This window comes from Erythrolamprus reginae, chromosome Z (genome assembly GCF_031021105.1).
Source record: "Erythrolamprus reginae isolate rEryReg1 chromosome Z, rEryReg1.hap1, whole genome shotgun sequence".
Lineage (NCBI taxonomy): Eukaryota > Metazoa > Chordata > Lepidosauria > Squamata > Dipsadidae > Erythrolamprus > Erythrolamprus reginae.
Genome location: NC_091963.1, coordinates 67,844,714 through 67,869,568, shown reverse-complemented (window position 1 = coordinate 67,869,568; position 24,855 = coordinate 67,844,714). Strand labels below are relative to the sequence as shown.

The following is a 24,855-nucleotide window of genomic DNA, read 5'->3' as shown; positions in this document are numbered from 1 at the left end:
GTGTGTGTGTGTGTGTGTGTGTGTCTAAATGTAAGAGGAATAGCAACAGAGTTCTGGTTCCAAGTTAAGCCAACTGACAAGCAATTATATGATGAGCATTAGGAATTAGAATAAATTTAGCATTTATTTCACAGTACACTGCTTCTTAAGGATGTCCATTATATACTTATGGTATTAATACTCACTAGCCTGGCATAAATTTTCAACATTTTAGAATTATTGTTTTTGTTATACTACTGTAAGTAGAACATCAGATGATTTCAATCTCTCCTAAAATTATTTTTTATTATAAAACATAATATAGTGAGGTATTTAAATCCTCTTTGTTAGCTATGTCTCATCTCTGGGTTACTTCATATTAGAATGTTGCTTGATTGTTATTGATGTATGTCTGTTATGTTTCTCCTCAATGAAGTAAAATAACATTAAATATAATTGTCTGTTTTTACTTAAACCAGGAGTCCTTTGGCACAAATGGAAGAAGAAAGGCGGGAGCATGTAGCAAAAATGAAGAAAATGGAAATGGAAATGGAGCAGGTATTTGAAATGAAGGTCAAAGAAAAAGTTCAGAAACTGAAAGACTCTGAAGCTGAGGTATGTCTAGCTTGATTTTTAGGAATAATTCTATATCACTTGAAAGGTTTTTCTGAAACATTAAACTTATTTTGATGGAAAGGAGTGAAGATAAAGGTTTATGTCACGGTAAGAAAAATCCATAAATATAGAAGGAATCCAAAAGGAAAATATATGTTCTCTCCAACAAAGAAAAAAATAGATTTTTTTAAAAATGAATGAGCAAATTCCAAAATTATTCCGTACTTCTTGACTTCTCTGTTTTGTTAACAAAGGTTTCCAATTTCTTTAAAAACCACAACTCCCCCACCCCCCGAAACATTTGATTTAATTGCCTATGAAAATAAAGTATCTCACTTGTACAATTAATTGCTTGTTCATAAATACAGAAATCATTGCCTCACAAAGGCATTACATCGTCATGTTTTTAGAGATGCATGGCAAATACTCAACAAATATATTCTTTATGTATATGTATTTACTTTGTAATAATCTAATTTAATTCAGTTACCTTTTTTTACTTAAATACAATGGGGGGGGAGTATTTAGTCAGACACCAATTATGCAAGTTTTCCCACTTAAAAATATGAGAGAGACCTATAATTGACATCATAGGTAGACCTCAACTATGACAGACAACATGAGAAAACACATTCAGAAAATCACATTGTCTGACGAATTTATTTGCAAATTATGGTGGAAGTATTTGGTCAATAACAAAAGTTCATCTCAATACTTTGTTATATATATTTTGTTGGCAATGACAGAGGTCAAACGTTTTCTGTAAGTCCTCACAAGGTTGGTATACACTGTTGCAGGTATGTTGGCCCATTCCTCCATGCAGTTCTCCTCAAGAGCAGTAATGTTTTGGGACTGTCGCTGGGCAACACGAACTTTCAACTCTCTCCTAAGATTTTTTATAGGGTCAAGATCTGGAGACTGACTAGGCCTCTCCAGACCTTGAAATACGAGACCACTCCTTCATTACCCTGGCGGTGTGCTTGGGGTCATTGTCATGCTGAAAGACCCAGCCACGTTTCATCTTCAATGCCCTTGCTGACAGAAGGAGGTTTGCACTCAAAATCCCATGATACATGGCCCATCCATTCTTTCATGTACACGGATCAGTCGTCCTGGTCCCTTTGTAGAGAAACAGCCCCAAAGCATGATGTTACTACCCCCTTGCTTCACAGTAGGTATGGTGTTCTTTGAATGTAAGTCAGCATTCTTGTAATTCAGTATTCTTGGGAAAATGTGGTATAACTCATTTTAAAGTTACAACTTTTAAAGTCTCTCAATTCAAGAGGGCAAAATCAATTCAAGATGGCGACAATGGAGGAAGCATAATCACATGCAGGCAGATAAGTTGCTACTAAAATAAAATAAAACAGGAAGAGGAGAGGTAAAGAGGGAATGATAAGTCATAGAAAAAGAAAACAATTGGAAAAAGAAAAGGGAGAGGAAGATTGGAGAAATTAAAAGAGAAAGAAGCCCAGATGCACCCAAGAGGCCTAACCAAAAGACTAGAGGCCCATTGAAATGAGGCAAGCAGAGAGGCAAACCAATTGCAGGCAGCAAAGCCAAACAGTGGAAAATAAAGAGCAAGCTAGTAGCGAGTGGGGGCAGCTGTGAAGCAGGGAGGAAGAACAGCTGTGGGACAGAGAGGGCAGTGCAACGACCAGCAGAGAACAAAGAGTTAAGCCAGTGAGAGAGTAGAACAGGGAAATGAAGAAGAGAGGTGAACTTTGTTAGCATACAGCAGGGGTCCCCAAACATTTTACACAGGGGGCCAGTTCACTGTCTCTCAGATTGTTGGAGGGCCAGACTATAAAAAACTCCTGCGGTTTTCTTAACGCCGCCCTGGGGAGGAGGAGGAGGCGAAGTGGAGCAAGTCCCCAACTCCTTGCTGGGTTTTCTCTTTCTCTCTCTCTCACTCTTTCTTCCTCTCCTTTTCTTTCTTCCTTTTCTCTCTTTCTATCTCTCCCTCTTCCTTTCTCTCCCTCTCTACTAGTGATGGGCGAACCCAACGAAGTTCGAGTTCGGCGGATTCAGGCGAATTTTTCAAGAAATTCGGGTGATGTCACAGAACAATGAACCCGAACCAAACCCCGAACTTTAAAAAAAGTTTTAAAAAACTTTTAAAAAGAAAGAAGGTGTCCTTGTGGTTGACCCAAATATACATTACAGGTTCTCAGAACAAATCTGTGCAAAAAATAGGTTTATTGAACACAAACTTTAGTCAAACACAAACTATACCGAAACTTTCACCATAAAAATATAACTGACTATATACATACATAGCATGATGAATTTTACAACTGTCTTTGAGGGTGGTGGTGGTGGTGGTGGTAGCGAACGCTCTAACCACTCACTTAGCTGGTGGCAAAGCAACGTCCTCTGTGATCCACGACTGGTTCATTTTTAGAAATGTCAGTATATCCACGTTGACTGAATAAGCGGATCCTTCTTTCAGTGATGACCCCTCCTGCAGTGCTGAACACACGCTCTGACAGAACGCTTGCCGCAGGGCAGGCCAGCACTTCCAGGGCATAGAGGGCAAGCTCTGGCCACGTGTTCAATTTTCCTACTCAAAAATTGAAGTTGGTGGAGGCATCGCTAAGAACCTTCATGCACGTGGACAGGTATTTGTCCACCATGCGGGTAACGTGATGCCTTCTGCTATGGGGCATCACATCAGAGAGTGGTGCATCTGTGTGGATGTCAAATATGACGTCATGCATAATTGCAACGTCTTCCAATGACCACCCCCCTGCGGTGCTGTCAGTGTCCCCACTGTGTTGCCAACTGCATCCTACTCCTGCTCCGCGTGCCACCACTGGGCACTCCAATTGCTCTGAGAACTCTTCCAATAGTGCGTCCACAAGCGCACGCTTGTACTCGCCTATTCTGTGCTCCCGCTCAGCCGCTGGTATGAAAGAGGTGATGCGGTCCTTATAACGGGGATCCAGCAGGGCGGCCACCCAGTAACTGGCCGAGGCGAGGATGCGGGCTACCCTGGGGTCGTTCCGCAGGCACTGAAGCATGTAGTGGCTCATGTGAGCCAGGCTGCCCGGAGTCAAGGTGATGTTTTCATCAATAGTCTCTCCTCACTCCTCCTCCTCCTGCTCCCCCCTCCAGCCACGCTCCATTGGTGCCTGTGAGCCGCCCTGCTGCAAGTCCTCCTCTTCCTCCTGCCCCAAAACTCTATGCTGGCTGGACAGCGGAGTACCTGGCTGCTGTCGGCACAGCCCCCCACCCTGCGAGACATGGATTTACTGGGAAAATGGGCCTTCCTCTGCCTGCTCCTCCTGTTCCACCTGCCACTCTGTTTCCTCCTGTCGCACAACCTGCATGGCCTGAAGGGTTTTTTCCAGTAGGCAAACCATGGGGATGGTAGCACTGACGATGGAATTGTCAGCGCTGACCGTATTGGTGACATACTGGAAGCCATTCAAGACGGAACAAATGTCCCTCATGGAGGCTCACTCATTGGTTATGAAACTGGTAATCCACTATTGCCTGCTATTGCTCACACACCCTTTTAAGCATATGCAGCGTGGAATTCCACCTGGTTGGCAAATCGCAGATGAGGCAGTGGGTGGGAAGGCCAAAGTTCCTCTGCAGGTAAGATAGGCGAGCAGCAGCAAGGTGGAAACATCGAAAGTGCGCGCACACCACACGCACTTTACCCAGCAGCACCGACATGCCCGGATAATTGGCCAGGAACTTCTGTACCACCAAGTTGACCACATGCGCCATGCAAGGGGTGTGAGTCAACCCCGCTCGGCCCAAGGCTGCCACAAGGTTCCGCCCGTTGTCGCACACCACCTTCCCCGGCTTTAGGTTCAGCGGCAGCAACCACTCATCTGTCTGCCCCTGGATGCCAGTCCATAGCTTCTGGGCGGTGTGTAGTCTGTCCCCCAAGCAGATGAGTTTCAGCACCACATGCTGCCGTTTACCCACAGCCCTTCTGAAGTAGGCAGCTGCCGGGCTGCGCTTACTGGATGCGGAGGAAAAAGACAGGGAAGCAGAGTAGGAGCAGGAGGCAACAGCAGGCACCGACTGATGTCCAGTAATCCTGGGTGGTGGAAGGACATGCGCTGAACTTCTTCCAGCCTCATTCCCAGCCGCCACTACATTCACCCAGTGGGCAGTGAGAGAGATGTACCGGCCCTGGCCATGTTTGCTGGTCCACGTATCGGTGTTGAGGTGGATGCAGGAACTGACAGCATTTTGCAGCACACACCGAATGTTCTCCACTACATGTTTGTGCAGGGCAGGGATGGCCTTGCGTGAAAAGTAGTAGCGGCTGGGAACGGAGTATTGTGGGACAGCCAATTTAAGAAATCTCCTGAAACTTGGTGTCTCAACCAGGTGGTAGGGTAGCATTTCAATTGCAAGCAGCTGTGCAATGCTGGCATTTAGGACCAGGGCTCGTGGGTGAGATGGCCTGAACCTCCACTTCCTCTCAAAAGTTTGAGGGATGGACAGCTGATGAATGCTTCCCTGGGATAGTGTAGACATGTTTGGTGGTGGTGGTGGTGCTGCTGCCGGTGCTGCTGCTGCCAGTGCTGCCGTTGGTGGTGGTGGTGTTGGCGATCCATCAATGTCCCTTCGGGAAGAGACAGGTGACCTTGTTGTTGGGGGGCATTGGCAGTGGCTGAGGCAGCCACAGTAGAAGAGGAAGACCCAGGCGTTTGAATACTTTTAAGGTATTTTCCCCACTGAAGGTCATGTTTTGAAATCAGGTGCCTGGTCATGCAGCTGGTGTTGAGATTATTAAGATCTCTCCCTCGCTTCAGGGACTGGTGGCAGAGGTTTCAAACAACCTTTTTCTTGTCTTCTGCTAACTGCTTGAAAAAATGCCACGCTGGTGAGATTCTTTGTGACACATGAGGCGTGCTCGGCTCCTGGACGCTAATCTCTCCCTCTCAGCAAGCAACGCAGACTCTCCCTAGCTGGTATCTCTCAGTCACAATGGGGCTGGAGAGCAAGGTGCTGCCTTTTATAGAGGCAGGTCAGGTGTCCTTGGGGACCAGTGCAAGCCATGCATACTGCTGGCCAATGGGCAGATGGCCAATCCCAGCCTTTCATTTACCTTGACGGGGCGAGCTGTTCTGGAGGAAAAAGAGATCGCTGCCTAAAAGCGATCCCTTGTTCCGGCCCCGTGAGCTCAACCCGGGACCCTGGTGACGAGTGTAATCCGGGCCCTGGGCTCAAGCTGCTGCTACTCATTGCCAGATAGGTCGTGAATAAAGCTCTCCTCATCCGGGATTTGATCTTTGATGAGGAGGCCGATCTGGCATGTGTTACTGAAACCTGGCTGGGCCCAGAGGGAGGGGTGCCTCTCTCGGAAATATGTCCAGCCAGGTTTCAGATATGGCACCAGCCTCGACCCCAGGGAAAGGGGGGAGGAGTGGCTATTGTAGCCAGGGAGAGCCTCCATCTGCGTAGACTCGTTGCTCCTGAGATCGCGGGTTGTGAGTCACTCCTTGTGAAGTTGGACTTAGGGGTTCAGGTGGGCTTGTTACTCACGTACCTGCCTCCCAGCTGCGTGTCAACAGCCCTGCCTGTGCTGCTCGAAGAGGTGGCCGGGTTGGCGGTGGAGTTCCCCGGACTCATTGTCCTGGGGGACTTCAATCTGCTGTCGCTCGGCGGTTCCTCAGGATTAGCACAGGAGTTCATGGCCACCATGACAACCATGGACCTGACTCAAGTAGTTCAGGGTCCGACTCACGAGGGTGGACACACACCCGACATGGTATTTCTCTCGGAGCAATTGAATAGTGGTCTGAGACTAAGGGGCTTAGAAGCATTGCCTTTGTCATGGTCAGACCATTTTCTACTGCGGCTTAACTTCCTGGCTCCAATCCTCCCCCGCAGGGAGGCGGAACCGATTAGGATGTTCCGCCCCAGAGGCCTGATGGACCCTGAGGGCTTTCAGAAGGCGCTTGGGGTTTTACCAGATTCGCTCGTCCACAGCTCGGCAGAGTCTCTTACTGAGGCCTGGAACAAGGCTGCAGCGGAGGCTCTTGACTGAATTGCGCCACTGCGACCTCTCTGTGGCACTAGATCCCGTAGAGCTCCATGGTTCAACGAGGAGCTCCGGGAGTTGAAATGCCAGAAGAGATGTCTAGAGAAGCGATGGAGGAAGAGTAAGTCTGAATCCGATCGAACACTTGTAAGAGCTTTTATTAAGACTTACAAAGTGGCGCTCAAGGCGGCAAGATGCGCGTACCATGCCGCCTTGATTGCATCAGCGGAATCCCGCCCGGCTGCTCTGTTTAGGGTGACCCGCTCCCTTCTAAATCGGGGGAGTTGGGGAACCCTTGCAGGGCAGTGCCGAGGAATTTAACTCGTTTTTCGCTGATAAAGTCGCTCGGATCCGAGCGGAACTCGACTCCAATTGCATAGCAGTATCGGCTGACAATGAGTCAGTTGAGGCGACTGGGGCTAAACGTCTTTGTCCATCTGTCTGGGAGGAGTTTGACTTGGTGACATCTGATGAAGTGGACAAGACCATTGGAGCTGTGAGTTCTGCCACCTGTTTACTGGATCCGTGTCCCTCTTGGTTGGTTTCGGCTAGTCGAGAGGTGACACGGAGCTGGGTCCAGGAGAATGTCACCGCCTCCTTGGGGAGGGGGTCCTTATAAGGAGGCACTTGTGCGCAAAGCCTTCCCTGGACCCAGCCGTGCTTAATAACTACCGTCCAGTCTCCAACCTTCCCTTTATGGGGAAGGTTGTTGAGAAGGTGGTGGCGCTCCAACTCCAGTGGTCCTTGGAAGAAGCCGATTATCTAGGGCCTCAACAGTCGGGTTTCAGGCCTGGTTACAGCACGGAAACTGCTTTGGTCGCGTTGATGGATGATCTCTGGCGGGCCCGGGACGGGCTTGTCCTCTGTCCTGGTGCTTCTTGACCTCTCAGCGGCTTTCGATACCATCGACCATGGTATCCTTCTGCACCAACTGGAGGGGCTGGGAGTGGGAGGCATTGTTCTCCAGTGGTTCTCCTCCTACCTCTCCGGTCGGTCGCAGTCGGTGTTAGTGGGGGGTCAGAGGTCGACCTCTAGGTTTCTCCCTTGTGGGGTGCCTCAGGGGTCGGTCCTCTCCCCCCTGCTATTTAATATCTACATGAAACCGCTGGGTGAGATAATCCAAGGGCATGGGGTGAGGTATCATCAATATGCGGATGATACCCAGTTGTACATCTCCACCCCATGTCCAGTCAACGAAGCAGTGGAAGTGATGTGCCGGTGCCTGGAGGCTGTTGGGACTGGATGGGTGTCAACAAACTCAAACTCAACCCAGACAAGACGGAGTGGCTGTGGGTATTGCCTCCCAAGGACAATTCCATCTGTCTGTCCATTACCCTGGGGGGGGAACTATTGACCCCCTCAGAGAGGGTGTGCAACTTGGGCGTCCTCCTCGATCCACAGCTGACATTGGAACATCATCATTCGGCTGTGGCGAGGAGGGCGTTTGCCCAGGTTCACCTGGTGCACCAGTTGCGGCCCTATTTGGACAGGGAGTCATTGCTCACAGTCACTCATGCCCTTATCACCTCGAGGTTCGATTACTGCAACGCTCTCTACATGGGGCTACCTTTGAAAAGTGTTCGGAAACTCCAGATCGTGCAGAACGCGGCCGCGAGAGCCATCATGGGGCTTCCCAGATTTGCCCACGTATCTACAACACTCCGTGGCCTGCATTGGCTGCCGATCAGTTTCCGGTCACAATTCAAAGTGTTGGTCATGATCTTTAAAGCCCTACATGGCATTGGACCAGAGTACCTCCGGAACCACCTGCTACCGCACGAATCCCAGCGGTCGATAAGGTCCCACAGAGTTGGCCTTCTCCGGGTCCCGTCGACTAAACAATGTCATATGGCGGGCCCCAGGGGAAGAGCCTTCTCTGTGGCGGCCCTCTGGAATCAACTCCCCCCGGAGATTAGAACTGCTCCCACCCTCCTTGTCTTCCGTAAACTACTTAAGACCCACCTATACCGCCAGGCATGGGGGATTTGAGACACCTTTCCCCCAGGCTTATTATAATTTATGTTTGGTATGTATGTGCTGTTTGGTTTTTAATTATGATAGGGTTTTTAGTTTTTTAATATTAGATTTGTGCCAGTATAATATTGTTTTTATCGTTGTTGTGAGCCGCCCCAAGTCTTCGGAGAGGGGCGGCATACAAATCTAATAAATTATTATTATTATTATTATTGTTGTCCGGAGACCACATGGCTTGAGGTAAGAAGAAGGCTGTCCATTGGTCCACTCCGCCGCTCGGTCACGCTGCCCAAACCGAACCCGAACTTCGGCATGAGCTTTCAAAAAATTTTGGGTTCGGGTCAGAGATACCGAACATAGCAAAATTCGGTACGGACCCGAATAGTGCGAGTTCAGTTCACCCATCACTACTCTCTATCTCTCTTTCTCTCTTTCTCTCTCTCACATTCTTTCTCTGTCCCTCTTTTTCTTTCTCTCTGTCACTCTCTCCCATCAAATCTGGTACCAAGCCCAAAGATAAGGGCCAGTCCAGCAAGGGCAAGCCCATGTCTGCTCAGGCCTCATCATCACTAAAGGAGGCTAAGAGGCGGATAAAAGCCTTGGAACAGAGGCTGGAGGCTGCCCTCCAGACATGAAATATGAGCCCTTCTATAGCATCGTTCCAATTTCCCCAAGGTTTAGGCTTATCATCTCAAGCCATACCGGGGTCTTCAGGCCTGGCCTCCGAGAGGGATTGGTCCCCTGAAAGACATTTCCCGACTGTCATGGCGTCTTCTGGGCCCAGAGTGGATAGGCCAATGTCTGCCAACCAGGCCAGGCCATTTTTTGCTCCCTTGCTGCAGACAACACAAGTACCTCAAGCTACATTCACACCTACAGCGGCAAGCCTGCATACGCAGACAGATGCATGGTAGGGCATGTCACCAGCCCTACAAGACATCATTACCAATGCCTATTCCCATGGCATGGCAGCAAGGGTGCAGCAATACATCCAGCAACCCCGCCAAACCCAAAACAGGAATCTTTGGTCTGAACCGCCCCATTCAGGTCTGGAGTCTTTGCAAGAAGAACCAATACTAAAGGACAGTGATAGGGAATGTGAAATGTCAGGCGATGAAACTGCAGCAGAACCACCTTCGACCTTAGGTTTATTCAAACCATTGCTGTTCAGGATTCTGCTTCATAAGGCTAAACAGGTAGTGGACTTGCCAGGCACCATCAAACCCTGGCAACCTACCGAGGCAACAAAATTGTCTACCACCCTATTTAAAGAACCTCAACCCGAATCGGACCACATTCCGGCTTCTGAGATTTTTGTCAATAATATTAAACGAAGATTCTCATAACAATAAAGCTTTGACCAGCAGGTGGCTCCACCAATTCGTTCTCAAAAAACATTTAAAGATCACTTTAAAACATGATGATTCCATTTTAATTATTTAAAATATTTAAAGTTCTTTTTTTCCTTTAAGTCCAATTTCAAAGCTTCAAACCATCCAATTTTTATCCAAATGGGTTTTAGGATCATTTCCTTATTCTCCTTAATTTTTGCAAATTAGAAAGTTCTGGTTTCCATTCATCCGCTTAACCCCAATTAGTCAGAAAGTTCCTTTATCATAACAGTTCTTTAACAAAATCTCTCCTCCAGAAAAAGCGCACATCTCAGTCAACAATTCTCTGTTTCTCTTCCTCCAGCACAAAACTTACTTTCCTTTTTCATTCCAGATGACATCCATCACTTTCAGTTTAGTCTTCCTGATCATAGTTGCTCTTGGACGGCACCCGTGGGGTGTATAGACCCCAAAATGGGCATCAGACCGGGTCCCATTCTCCCCCCCCCTTCAGGGAGGTACTGGGCTAATTCAAATGAATCAGCACCCCCAGACAGCGGGGGTTCAGCAATTTCCCCACAGGAGCAGAGAAATACCGTGGCACCGCAGCGGATGACCACATCCCCTATCTAATTCTTTTCTTTATCACACAATACTAGGACGAGAGGGTACTCCCTAAAGCTTATAGGTAATAAAGTGAGGACAAATAAAGGGAAATATTTCTTCACCCAGAAAGTCATTGGTTTATGAAGTTCACTTCCAGAAGAGGTCACAACAGTTGTCAGCCTGGATATCTTCAAGGCAGGATTAGACAGATTTATGGATGCCAAATGTATCAATGGTTTTTGAAACGGATGTCCAAGTGCCACCTCTATGTTGATTGAGGCAGGCAGGATTCCCTTGGGTACCATTTGTTGTTAACACACCCTTGTCATGGTCAGATCACTCCCTGTTGAGGCCGGACTTTGATCGACCAATCCCCTACCACAGGGAGGTGGAGCCGACTAGGAGGTTCTGCCCCAGGTGCCTAATGGACCATGATGGGTTTTAGAGGGAGCTTGGGAAAATTCCCGACTGGTTTGTCCATAGTCTGGCTGAGTTTCTGGTGACGGCATGGAATAAGACCACATTGGGGGTTCTGGACCGGATTGCTTCTTTGTGGCCTCTCTGAAGTAGTAGACCCTGAAACGCCAAAAGAGCCGCCTAGAGTAAGCACAGAAGGTCAGTAATTCTAAGTCTGGTAAGAGCCTACATTAGGACTTACCTTGTGGCGATAGAGGCAGCAAAGTCCGCGTACATTATTGCCCTTATTGTGTCTGCAGATTCTTGCCCAGCTGCCCTGTTTAGAGAACCCACTCTCTCCTGAATAGGGAGGCAGCGGTGGAGCCCTTACAGAGGCGGGCTGAGGAATTTGTTCAGTTTCTTGCAGATAAAGTCGCTCAGCTTCAGAACAATCTGGACTCCAATTGGGCAATTCAGACCAACGTGACAGGGTCATGTCTTAGTTCCATCATTGGGAAGAGTTTGACCTGGTAACCCCTGAGGAAGTGGACAATGCCATGGAAGCAGTGCGTTCCTCCACCTGCTTACTGGACCTTACTCCTGGCTAGTTTCGGCCACTAATCTTGAATTGATAGTGAATATTCAGATGGTTTTACTTTATCAGATTGCCCTCGCTTCCATCATTGTTGTCATCTGCTGCCAGTAGAGGTGCCTCTTGAACTGGAGTTCTCCCCTCCTTTGACAGACCCACTTGACCTTATCTGTAGCAGCCTTTGGGGAACAGGAGCTGGTTCCAGGCACTCTGGTACTCAGTGGCCTTGCTTGCCACACCAAACATTTGATGGATGTAGTTGAGGTCTCTCTGGGCCGTGCTTCTGTTTGGCAGGAGGTGCATACGCATGTGCAATAGAGCTGAACTGGGGTGGCAGCTCCCATACTCAGAGAGGGAGTACTGTGTGCCACCTATGCCATAGGTTCGCCATCATGGCCATGGTTTGAGAAAATAGGGGGGGGTGTTTCTCTGCTACTAATACAGTGGTACCTCTTCTTACAAATGCCTCTACATACGAACTTTTCGAGATACAAACCCGGTGTTTAAGATTTGTTTGCCTCTTCTTAAGAACCATTTTCCCCTTACAAACCTGAACCCAGGTGCGTGCGCTCTCTTACTGCCGCAGAGATTCCCCTGCCTTGTGACTGCCACCGGCGGGATTTCCCATTTGTTTACTGCACTGGGATTCCCCGCCTCCTTTTGCTTGCACAGGCAGTCCTGAGGCAGGGAATCCTGGCCATGGCAAGAACCAGCACTTCAGTTTCAGACAAAGCTCCCTGGCTCTCACTCCGTACCTGGCACTGGCTTCCTCTGGAGGAGTCCCATCAAAGTGCCCAACACAGCTGGCTTTAATTCGTCCCACCTTCCATCTCCATGGACCCTTCCCGACGCCTCCCTCCCAACTGCTGAGGAAGAAGAACAGAGCAGGAAAGCTGTGAGGGATGGCAGAAAGGCCTGCATGAGGAGTCCACTCCGTGAAGGGAGGAATCTAGAGCGCTTTCCATTTGGGCAGTTTGGCTGGCTCTTTTTTCAGGTGGTGTGGGGGGGGGGACCTGAATGCCGTTAGCGAACCGGGGGAGGCTCCTTTCCTTCCCTTTCGCTGATGGGGATCGAGACACGGTTTCTTCCATCTGATTTGGGGTTGCACAATTGTTTAGTTTCCGCAGTGCTGAAAACTTCACGAGGAAGTTTAGTTACTGGCTCTCCCAGCCTCCTCATTTTCTCTAAACCCCCCCCCCCCCCCCATTTTTTTACGGCTCCCTCTCTCGCAACGTGTGAGAGCCCGGGAGCCTTGCCTGAGGCCGATGTGCCGGATTCTCCTTAGCTGCCGCCGCTGAAAACACTTTCAAGGAGGGTGGAATCCCCGCCGGCTGACAAGCCATCAGGCAGCTTCCCACGCGTGTCAATCCACCCACAAGGCTCCCTCCAGGGAGCCTCCCCCCACCTCCTGCACCCACCCCCGAAAAAGATTTGAATGCTGGCGGTAATAAGGCAAAAGGGGTGAGTTTTGGGATTGCATGCATTATTCACTTTTACATTGATTCCTATGGGAAAAATGCTTCTTCTTACGAACTTTTCTACTTACGGACCTGGTCACAGAACGAATTAAGTTCGTAAGAAGAGGTACCACTGTACATCCAAAGCCACTTCTTGCCATTTTCTAAGTAGGCTCCATTTTTGTTCTGTTTCAGAAGCCTCCTTTTCAAATTTCATGACGCTTGGATAATGAGGCTTCTGAAGCATTGCAAGGATGGATTTCCAGCCAGGTGCATACTGTATTGTTAAAAAATAATTTTAAAATTTAAAGTGAATTTTTAATCAAAAATGAGTAACCATATTTAATATGTTTTTCCTCAGCTCCAGCGACGTCATGAGCAAATGAAAAAGAATTTGGAGGCCCAACACAAAGAACTGGAGGAAAAACGACGTCAGTTTGAAGATGAAAAGTCAAATTGGGAAACTCAGCAACGTATTTTGGAACAACAGAATTCTTCAAGGTAATTTTCTGGTGTTTCTGATGGTATGATTTTGAATTATAAAGATGGAATCCCATTGCATAGAACAATGTCTTCTTCTGCATCTTACAATCCTATTTATATAGATAAAAATTGTCTAACCAAAACTTGGAATGTATCTAAAAATTAACTGCTTATTTTGGTTGACACAAATAGAATTGTATACCTATGAGCTATAATTCAGGTTTGCTCTATTTTTAAACATAATACATTTGTATCCCTCTCATGAGTTAGCCTTATTTCAATTTATATGAACTAATTATTATTAAAAATACAAACAGTATCTGATTAAAAGTTCTCTTAACAAAGATATTTTTTCCTGCTCAAAAAACACTGGGTTTTTTTCATTCTTTTTTTATTCCCATTTCAAGTTCTGTCATACACACACACACACACACGCAAAAGAGATTGCCATCCCTATTATAACCATATTCTTCTAGCACCATAATGCTAAACCTATGTCATACTGCGGGTACGCAACCATCACCCAGGTCAGCTCCACAGCGCATGTGTATGTACCTCCAAATTAGCCATCTTATTTTCAGATATCTGCTGAGTGGGGTGCATGCAGGCGGGGCGCAGGCGGAAGCTGCGCATGCATGCATGGGAGGTTGCCTGCATGGGGCAGCGAGCCCCCCATTCATGGCCCATTTTTGGCCTGCAAGGAGGCCTGTTAGGCCCAAAATAAGGTAGGTGGGGGTGCGCATATGTTCAGGGAACACAAGGAGTGTGCGCATGTGCTGTTGCACCCGCATTGTATTATAGATGCTGGTGCATGTTATTACACGTGCGATTTCAGCATGCAACAAGAAAAAGGTTAGCCATCATTTTAGTACATTGAATAATAGGATTGGAAGAGATTTTGGAGGTCTTTTAGTCCAATCCTCTGCTCAAACATTTAGCATTTAGCATTAATGATAACTATAGGCATATAACTTTTACCATTCCAGACAAATTGCCATCCAGTTTCTTATTGAAAACCTCAGTAATAAAACTGAGTTCTGACAACTTCCAGAACCAAGCCATTCCATTGATTAATTGTTCTCATTATCAGGAAATCTCTCTTTGGTTCTAGCTTGGATTTCTGTTTAATGATCTTCAACTCATACTTCTTATCCTGCCCTGATGTGCTTTAAAGAATAATACCCCATCTTTTCTGTAACAGCCCCTTAAATACTGGGAGATTGCTATTATATCTGGTCCTCCTCATTGTGGAGTAGACTTACCTAGTCCTCAATTATTCTTCATATGATTTAACCTGCAGATCTTTTATAGAAACATAGAAGTCTGACGGCAGAAAAAGACCTCATGGTCCATCTAGTCTGCCCTTATACTATTTTCTGTATTTTATCTTAGGATGTATATATGTTTATCCCAGGCATGTTTAAATTCAGTTACTGTGGATTTATCTACCACGTCTGCTGGAAGTTTGTTCCAAGGATCTACTACTCTTTCAGTAAAATAATATTTTCTCATGTTGCTTTTGATCTTTCCCCCAACTAACTTCAGATTGTGTCCCCTTGTTCTTGTGTTCACTTTCCTATTAAAAACATTTCCCTCCTGGACCTTATTTAACCCTTTAACATATTTAAATGTTTCGATCATGTCCCCCCTTTTCCTTCTGTCCTCCAGGCTATACAGATTGAGTTCATTAAGTCTTTCCTGATACGTTTTATGCTTAAGACCTTCCACCATTCTTGTAGCCTGTCTTTGGACCCGTTCAATTTTGTCAATATCTTTTTGTAGGTGAGGTCTCCAGAACTGAACACAATATTCCAAATGTGGTCTCCCCAGCACTCTATATAGCAGGATCATAATCTCCCTCTTCCTGCTTGTTATACCTCTAGCTATGCAGCCAAGTATCCTACTTGCTTTCCCTACCACCTGACTGCACTGTTCACCCATTTTGAGACTGTCAGAAATCACTACCCCTAAATCCTTTTCTTCTGAAGTTTTTGCTAATACAGAACTGCCAATGCAAGACTCAGATTGAGGATTCCTTTTCCCCAAGTGCATTATTTTACATTTGGAAACATTAAACTGCAGTTTCCATTGCTTTGACCATTTATTTAGTAAAGCTAAATCATTTACCATATTACACACGCCTCCAGGAATATCAACCCTATTGCACACTTTATAGTCATCAGCAAATAGGCAAACCTTCCCTACCAAACCTTCCCCTATGTCACTCACAAACATATTAAAAAGAATAGGACCCAGAACAGACCCTTGTGGCACACCGCTTGTAACCTGTCTCTGCTCAGAATACTCGCCATTAACAATAACTCTCTGATGTCTACACTTCAGCTAGCTGAAAATCCATTGAACTATCCAGGGATTAAGTCCAATCTTCACTAATTTATCTATCAGCTCTTTATGTGGAACTGTATCAAAGGCTTTGCTGAAGTCCACATAGGCAATATCCATGGCACCACCTTGATCCAACACCTTTGTGACATAGTCAAAGAAATCAATGAGATTAGTCTGACATGATTTGCCTTCAGTAAAGCCATGCTGATTTGGGTCCAATAAGTTATTGTTTTTTAGATGCTGATTTATCCTCTTTTTGAGTAGAGTCTCCATCATTTTAACTATAACTGATGTCAAGCTAACTGGCCTGTAGTTACCAGTTTCTTCTCTACTGCCCTTCTTGTGGATAGGCACAACACTGGCCATTCTCCAATCCTCAGGAACATCTGTTAACAGGGATTGGTTAAACAAATCAGTCAGGGGGGTAGCAATGACAGATCTGAGTTCTTTAAGAACTCTGAGGTGGATGCCATCTGGACCCATTGCCTTATTTATCTTTAATCGTTCAAGTTCTTCTAAGGCATCGGCTTCTAAGATCACGAGATGAATCCATACAGCTGGATTATTACCCTTATTGCTGTTTTCGGCACTCTTTCTAGGGTCTCAACATATTTTTTTTGTATTAGTGAACAAAAGTGGATGCAGTACTCCAAATGTGGTCTCAGCAGTGCAGTATAAAGTGGTATTATCTCTTTACATGATCTTGAAATTATCTCTCATTGATTCAGCCTTGGACTTCATTGGCTTTTTTGATAGTTGCAGCACACTCCTGCAGTAGTAATTGTAAGAGACACCCCATATCTGGACCTCTCGTCAGCTGCTACTGTTAAGCCATTTATTCTGTACCTATGTATACCTGTACCAAGCAGGCCCTTTCTTTTTTCATCACTGAACTACATCTTATTGGGTAGGATCCAAATCTGTAAAGGACCCCTCTGAATCTAGCTAGTGTTTATCTTTCAAAGTGTCAGCAATTTCCCCCAGTTTTGTGACTCTGCAAATTACACGAATTTTCTTTCTATCCCCTGATCTAGATCATTTATGAATATTTTAAAAAAAATATTTTTTATCGATTTGCACATTTGAAAATAACATAAAACAAACATAAAACAGTGCACAGTGCATGTGCCCATCACCCGACTGACAATCCCATCACCACCACCACCAATTGTGGGGGGTTCAAATATTTACTAGTTTATATTATTTTATTTCCTTAGCTCTAATTTGCATTTGTTTACTATTCAAAGAGTGATTGGAGTTTATTTTTCACATTTTCGTCACAAATTCTACTCAACATATAATCTTTCACCTCATTCCATCGTACCATCAGCTTCTCCAATTTATTTTCATCAAAATCGTTTAATCTTATTTCCATGATTTCAAAATAAATGTAATCCACCATGTACCAGTACCAATTCTGTAATGTCCATTTTTTAGACTCTTTCCAACCCAATACCACTACCGCTTGAGCGCTTTCCAATGCTGCAGTTTTTATTTCTTTGAAGTCTCTTAATTCTCTTTGTTTAACTAATATCGCAATTTCTTTTGTAATTATCCACTTAATATTTAACATTTTATTTATTGCATTCTGCACTTCCTGCCAAAATTTTTGAACTTCAACACACTCCCAGAACATATGCATAAAGATTCCTTTTTTGGCAACCATGCCAACAATTACCTTTCCCTTTCCTCTGGAAGTGTGAAAGTTGTGCTGGTGTATAGTACCATTTATGTAAAGTTTTCCTTCTCATCTCTTTAACTCTTGTATTCTTAGTTTTATATATATTTTCTACTATTTCTTTCATTTCTCTTTCATCGATTTGTAAATCATTTTGCCAGCATCTTGTCAAGCCTTTTATTACTCCCTCTTCCACTTGTGATAACATTCTGTATATATTACTTGCCTGTGCTTTTGCATCATTAATCTTTTCTTTTAATATTTTCTCTAAGCAATTTTCTTCTCTCAAAAAGGCTTCTTTATTTTCACTTTTGTTTAAATATTTACATATTGCATTAATCTTCAGCCATTTCTGTTGACCCAACCACCATTTCAGCCGAGTTCTATTAACTCTTCTGTCCTTCTCATACAATTGTTCTATTCTCATTATCCCTTTACAATTTAATTCTTTTATAATTCTGCTTAAGTTAACATCATTACAGTGATACCTCATCTTACAAATGCCTCGTCATATAAACTTTTCAAGATACAAACCCGGGGTTTAAGATTTTTTTGCCTCTTCTTACAAACTATGTTCACCTTACAAACCCAAGCCACCACCACTGGGATGCCCCGCCTCTGGACTTCCATTGCCAGCGAAGCACCCGTTTTTGCACTGCTGGGATTCCCCTAAGGTTCCCCTCGCTTGGAAACCCCACCTCCGGACTTCCATATTTTTGTGATGCTGCAGGGGAATCTCAGCAGCGCAAAAACGGGCGCTTCTCTGGCAACGGAAGTCCGGAGGTGGGGTTTCCCAGCGAGGGAAGCCTCAGTGAAATTGCAGCATTGCAAAAACACAGAGGTCCGGAGGTGGGGTTTCGAGGACTTCGGTGTTTTTTCAATGCTGCGATTTCACTGATGTTCCCTTCGCTGGGAAACCCCACCTCCGGACTTCCGTTGCCAGCAAAGCACTCGTTTTTGCAGTGCTGGGATTCCCCTGCAGCATTGCAAAAACAGAAGTCTGGAGGTGGGGTTTCCCATGGAGGGGAGCCTCAGGGGAATCCTAGCAGCACAAAAACAGGTGCTTCAGCTGGCAAAAGGGGTGAATATTGGGTTTGCACGCATTAATCGCTTTTCCGTTGATTCCTATGGGAAACATTGTTTCATCTTACAAACTTTTCACCTTAAGAACCTCGTCCCGGAACCAATTAAGTTTGTAAGACAAGGTATCACTGTATTTGTATTCAATACATGTAACGTTGATAATTTTGAGTTTCTAATTCCCAGTTTCCCCTGCCATTTTGACCATACAGTAATACCTCGTCTTACAAACGCCTCGTCATACAAACTTTTCGAGATACAAACCCAGGGTTTAAGATTTTTTTGCCTCTTCTTACAAACTATTTTCACCTTACAAACCCACCGCCGCCACTGGGATGCCCCACCTTTGGACTTCCGTTGCACTGCTGGGATTCCCCTGAGGCTCCCCTCCATGGGAAACCCCACTTCCGTACTTCCGTGTTTTTGTGATGCTGCAGGGGAATCCCAGTAGGAGAATCCCAGCAGGAGAATCCCAGCAGCACAAAAACGGGCGCTTCGCTGGCAATGGAAGTCTCAGAGTGGAGTTTCCCAGCAAGAGGAGCCTCAGTAAAATTGCAGCATCTCAAAAACACAGAGGTCCGGAGGTGGGGTTTCGAGGACTTCAGTGTTTTTGCGATGCTGCGATTTATTTGATGCTCCCTTCGCTGGGAAACCCCACCTCCAAACTTCCATTGCCAGCAAAGTGCTCGTTTTTGCGATGCTCGGATTCCCCTGCAGCATTGCAAAAACACAGAAGTCTGGAGGTGGGGTTTTCCATGGAGGGGAGCCTCAGGGGAATCCCAGCAGTGCAAAAACGGGCGCTTTGGCTGGTAAAAGGGGTGAATTTTGGGCTTGCACGCATTAATCGCTTTTCCATTGATTCCTATGGGAAACATTGTTTCGTCTTACAAACTTTTCACCTTAAGAACCTCGTCCTGGAACCAATTAAGTTTGTAAGACAAGGCATCACTGTATTTCTAAAACTTCTTTCAGAGGGTCGGTTAAATTATTAATTTCTATTTTACTCAATTTTTTAAATAATAACTCCTTATTATTTATATTGTTGATTTCCTTTTCCAATTTCACCCACTTCCCCCCCCCCAATAACTGTAGTTCCATTAATCTTTCTATTTGAAATGCTTCCCTATATAACTTTAAGCTTGGGCTCCCCCACCCACCCCTCTTTCTCATTGGCAAACAGCCATCTTTTCCTTATTCTAGGTCTTTTATTTCCTTCGATCCAAAAATTTAGTTCACTGTCCCATTCCCTCAATTTTGCCCCTGGAAAGGTACCTGGCAAGACCTGAAATAAATACATCATTTTTGGAATAATCATCATTTTAAGAGCTCTAATCTTTGCCAGTCTTCTCAACCTTTTTTTCTTCCAGTTTTTTATCTGCTTTTGGATTCTCTTCCATATTGAATTATAATTAACCGTCGCAATTCTATTAGGATTTTTTAATAACCAAACTCCTAAATATTTCATTTTTTTACATCCTAATTTCAATCCTGAAACTTTTCATATCTCAATTTGCTCTTTAGGACCTGTATTTAAACAAATTATTTCTGATTTCTCTATATTAACTGAAAGACCCGATTGATCTTTAAATTCCTGAAGTAAAACCATTATTCTTTTCATCATTTCAATTGGGGTTTCAGTCAATACTATAGCATCATCTGCAAAAAGATTTAATTTTAGTTCAAATTTTCCTATTTGGTAACCTCTCCACTCCTTGTCGTTTCTAATTTTATTTGCTAAGATCTCAATTGCTAATGCAAATAGCATTGGGGATAGTGGGCAGCCCTGCTTAGTTCCATTTTGGATTTTAACCTTCTCTGTTCTATTTCCATTTACCCTTATATAAGCCGTATTATCCTTGTAAATTGCTCTTATACTTTGACAAAAATTATCTCCCATATTTAAGTCCTTGCACAACTGAAACAAATAATTATGGTTAACTTTATCAAAAGCTTTATACATGTCTAACTTTAAAATACTTAATTTCCTTTTGGTAGTGGTAGCATGATGTAACACATTAACAACATTTCTAATTGGTTCATAAATCTTCCTTCCTTTAACAAATCCATATTGATCTTCTCCAATTATCTTTGGTAGAATATTTTCTATCCTGTTTGCCAATATTTTCATAAATATTTTATAATCCTGATTAAGTAAACTGATAGGACGATAGGAACCGCACGTTCGCGGGGAAGATCATTTATGAAGATATTGAAGAGTACTTGGTACTCATATGAAGTACTCATTCTTGTGAGTGATCTAAGATATCTAGATGCTCTCACAGTTACTAATGTTGAGCCAAGTATGCCCTATTCTATACTTGTGCATTGGGTTTTTTCCTTTCCTATGTGCAGCATCTTTTCTCAACACTAAATTGCATTTTGTTGGATAGGGCCCAGTGTTTTCAGTCTATCAGGATCCTTCTGTATCTTGAGTCTATCTTCTAAAGTGCTAGCTATTCATCATCCCTCACCCACAATTTTGTAAATTTGATGAATTCCCTTCTATCCCTAATCTAGATCATTTTGAAGATGTAGAAGAGCTCTGTATATAAAACAACTTGAGGTATCCACTGCATGCTTCCCTCCATGTAGATATAGTTCCATTGAGGACTACATACTAAGTGTGGTTGGTCAGGCACTTGTAAATCCATCTGGTGGTGGTACTGTCTATCCCACATTTTTCTATCCACCAAAAAGTGGGTTGTGGTCAATTTACTCTCTAAGGTGCACAGCCATGCACCTCAAAATACCCGTGCACTCTTTTCCAAGGCCGCGCAAGGAGCCGCGGCCGCTCCAGCGCCTCTGGCCCCCTCGCACCCCTGGCTTCTTGCCACTGCCCCCCGCTCAATCCGCCCCTCTTTCTCCTCCGCTTCCGGCCTTGGGGCACTACTCCTCCCACAGCGGTGGCTGCAGCAGTGCTGGTGGCTGCAACTTCTTGTCCTCCCAATCCAGCCAATAGCTGCTTCGAGAACGCCTGCCCCGTCCCTCTCACAGTCCCTTCGCCGAGAGCACTTTCGTCCTGGCTGTCAGCGAAGGTGCTACAGGAGAGGCGGGGTGGGCGTTCTTCTCACAGTGGAGGCGGGTGAAGGTGATTTGGAATGTTGGGCGCGCGTGCACACGTGCTCCCCATCCCCCTGCCATTCAAAATAAAAACCTTTGCTGGCCTCCGCAGAGAAGAAAGGAAGAGAGAGAAAGAGAATGAGAGAGAGAGAGCAACAGACAGTGAGATAGAGAGAAAGTGAGAAAGAGAGAGAAAGGGGGGAGAGAGAGAGGGAAAGAGAGATAGCAAGAGAGAGAGAACAAGAGAAAGTGTGAGAGAGAAAGAAAGCAAGAGAGAGAGAGAAGAGAGAGAAAGCAAGAGAAAGAAAACAAGAGAGAAAGAGTCAGAGAAATAAAACAAAGAGTGAGAGAGAGAAAGAAAACAAGAGAGAGAAAGAGAATTGAGGCAGAGAATGGCAGGAAAGAGAGAGAAACAGAGAGAGAAGTGACTCTTGATTTAAAGCATATGGTAAAAGCACTTAAATAATGACAGAGGGGAAAAAACAGCCCTCACCTGTTTATATTAATAGTTATGTTTTTGGTTTTGCTGGTTGTTTTAGTTTTAATAGTAATAGATTTTGGTTTTGGTTTATTATTAATTTCTTTTAATAAAAAAGAAGGGATTTTTTCCTTATTTTTTATTTATTTATTTATACTTCTATGCCGCCCAATCCCAAGGGGACTGCCGCTCAGCCACTATACTTTTCTGCCCACCCTGAAAAAAAATTAGAGGGAACATTGGTTGTGGTCTATCTACTTTGTCAAATGCCTTATTGAAGTCTATGTAAGTTATATCCACCACATTTCTCTTATTCACTAATTTAACCATTTTTGTCAAAGGATGCAATAAGGTTTGTTTGGCACAATCTGTTTTTTGATAAACCCATGCTGGCTTCTAGTAATGGTTTTGCTCGTTTCTAGGTGCTCACAGGTGATTGATTATTTTTTCCAGGATTTTCCCAGATATTGATGTCTGGCTGATTGGTCTGTCGTTACCTAAATCCATTTTCCCCCCTTGAGGATTGGAATCACATCAGCCTGTTTATGTTTCTTGCAGTGATCTACATAATTTATGGCCATTTTTCTCTTATAACTATTGTTGTTATAAGAGCTGTACCTTTATAAATTATTAGACAAAAACGGTATCATCTCTCACTATATTTACATAATGTTTAATGTTGACAGCTTTTCAGAACAGACGTTTTAGGAAAGGAGATATTACATACATATGATAGCGTAATAATACAACAATAATATTGATTATAATATATACTTATATGTTTCATATGTCTGATGAGTTCTTTTTTCTCCTTCAGAACTTTGGAAAAAAACAAAAAGAAAGGGAAGATATTTTAAAGCTATTTGCACACCACCAGTTTTGTTTAATCGCCAATATTCTACCCTTGGACATCAGTGTGTCTTGGATCTGTTTGACCAATCTTGCATCGGTTGTATCCATATGTTTGGATTTATCAGCATGACAAGTTTTATGTTAATTTTGATGGCACTTAAGAGTGCCTTGAATTGTTTAGAATGTTGTAAGCTTAGGAAAACAGCTCTTAAGTATTTTTTTTTTCAAAATGCAAAAAAACAGAAATCATTTAAATGTAATGAATTTTCTGTTGTACAATCATATTCTGGTGGTTTGGGAAAATTTTCCATAAGGATACATTGCCATAATATAATATGAACTATGTGTCTACTATATAAAATTCCATTCAGTATGTCATATATAACAATGTAATTTAGTCTAAGACAGTTGACCCTATTTTTGACACTTCCATTGTTTTAAAAATAGACATGGAAAGACAAACTGGTAGGCTTATGGGACACCTAAAAGCTTTTTATAACAATCTTTTGTTATTTGGGGTTCATTAATGTATGCTATTCTCATTTAGTAATTGCTTTAGCCCAATGGATTTCATTACTGCTTCATTTTTGTAATAACATATAATTTAGATATATTTCCACATATTGGCCCTGCTAAATAGAATGTAGGGTTTTTTTCATATGATAGAAACCAGTGAATAAAACATTTTCTTTAATTTTCCTTTTTCATATTATGGTAAGTAGCAGGAAAATGAATTTATAAGTCACTTCTAGAAAACAGGGTGGATTTAACCACCAACGTGTTACCTGCGTGCAGTCAGTCTTCTGGAAATGAGAATCATGGCCTTTTCAGAAAAGTCGCCATTCTATATTTAACTGTATTCATATACTGCATTTCTGTATTTTTGTTTGTATTGTAAAAAGTCACATAATAAACAATGCTGTGATGTAACATACTTGAGTATGAAAGATTATGTTAGTTGAAAAATTGCATTATTTTGAATATTGGTACTATTTTATCTGGTTTGAAGCAAAAAAAAATAGTTGTTACTCTTCCACTAAATCAGTAGGAAGCATGATGACTTGGTAGCATAAAGAAGCTGGAGATAGTGTTTGCTCCAGCTGTTCAAGTCTTAGCACTCTATAGGTGAGTGAGCTGTCAATTGCCTCAGCTTCTGCCAGTTCAAATGCATGCCATATGTAAATACAGTGGTACCTCATGATACGAACGCCCCGCCTGCATCCTGGGCGGGCGGCGGGCGAGGAGGCGCGGCCGAGCGGGCCCACTCAGGCTCTGGCTAGCCCTCCAGCGGGGACGGGGCGGGCAGCTGGTATCCCTGGCCGCCACAGGCACCGCGCGCTGCGATCTGCCGGGGTGGCTCAGCGACGGAAGGTGGCCGCCTGGCCCGGGAGGCTTGGCCGAAAGGGGCCGGGACTGGAGCCGCTGAGCCTCGCCGGCCCGGAAGATCACAGCACGCGGTGCCTGCGGCGGCCAGGGAAGCCGAGCCAGGCGTGGCGGCGACAGCGGCGGCGCTGCTGCTCCGGTTGCCCGGTCCTCTCCTGCCTCCCGCGCTGATGTTCCCCATTACGTTGGGCACCGCCAGCCCCAAGTCGGACGCTCCCGAAGATGGTCTTTGCGTCATCCCAGGAAAGCAAGCAGCAGGCATGGGCTGGGGTCTTTCCCCTAGGGGCAAAGGTGGTGGTCGCGGGGTGGTTTTGCTGCAGGCAGGTGTCTAGGCACTGCAGTTCCCCCCAGTTCTCCCGCGGACCTCTTCCACATACCCCGACTCCCCCAGCTTCTGTGCTTTTCTTTCGGCTTCTGGATGGATGGGAGGAGCTAAGCGGCCGGAGGAATCAATGTAAAATGCTGCTGGGCTGGCAACGTCTCCGGCTGCTTAGCTCCTTCTGTCCAGCCTGAAGCCGAAAGAAAAGCGGCG

The 24,855-nt window shown here is 44.7% G+C and overlaps 1 protein-coding gene across 3 annotated transcripts in view; it reads left to right on the top strand.

The window, feature by feature from the left end:
• Window positions 1–23,870, top strand: part of SEPTIN7 (septin 7) — a 157,287-nt gene extending 133,417 nt beyond the window's left edge. For all 3 annotated transcript variants that reach the window (XM_070726307.1, XM_070726308.1, XM_070726306.1), the window contains 3 exons: window positions 459–594; window positions 13,325–13,464; window positions 22,906–23,870. In XM_070726307.1, coding sequence (XP_070582408.1) covers window positions 459–594; window positions 13,325–13,464; window positions 22,906–22,945 — 316 coding nt within the window. In that variant the 3' untranslated portion in view covers window positions 22,946–23,870. The remainder of the gene's footprint in view (window positions 1–458; window positions 595–13,324; window positions 13,465–22,905) is intronic.
• The last annotated feature ends 985 nt before the right edge of the window (window positions 23,871–24,855 follow it).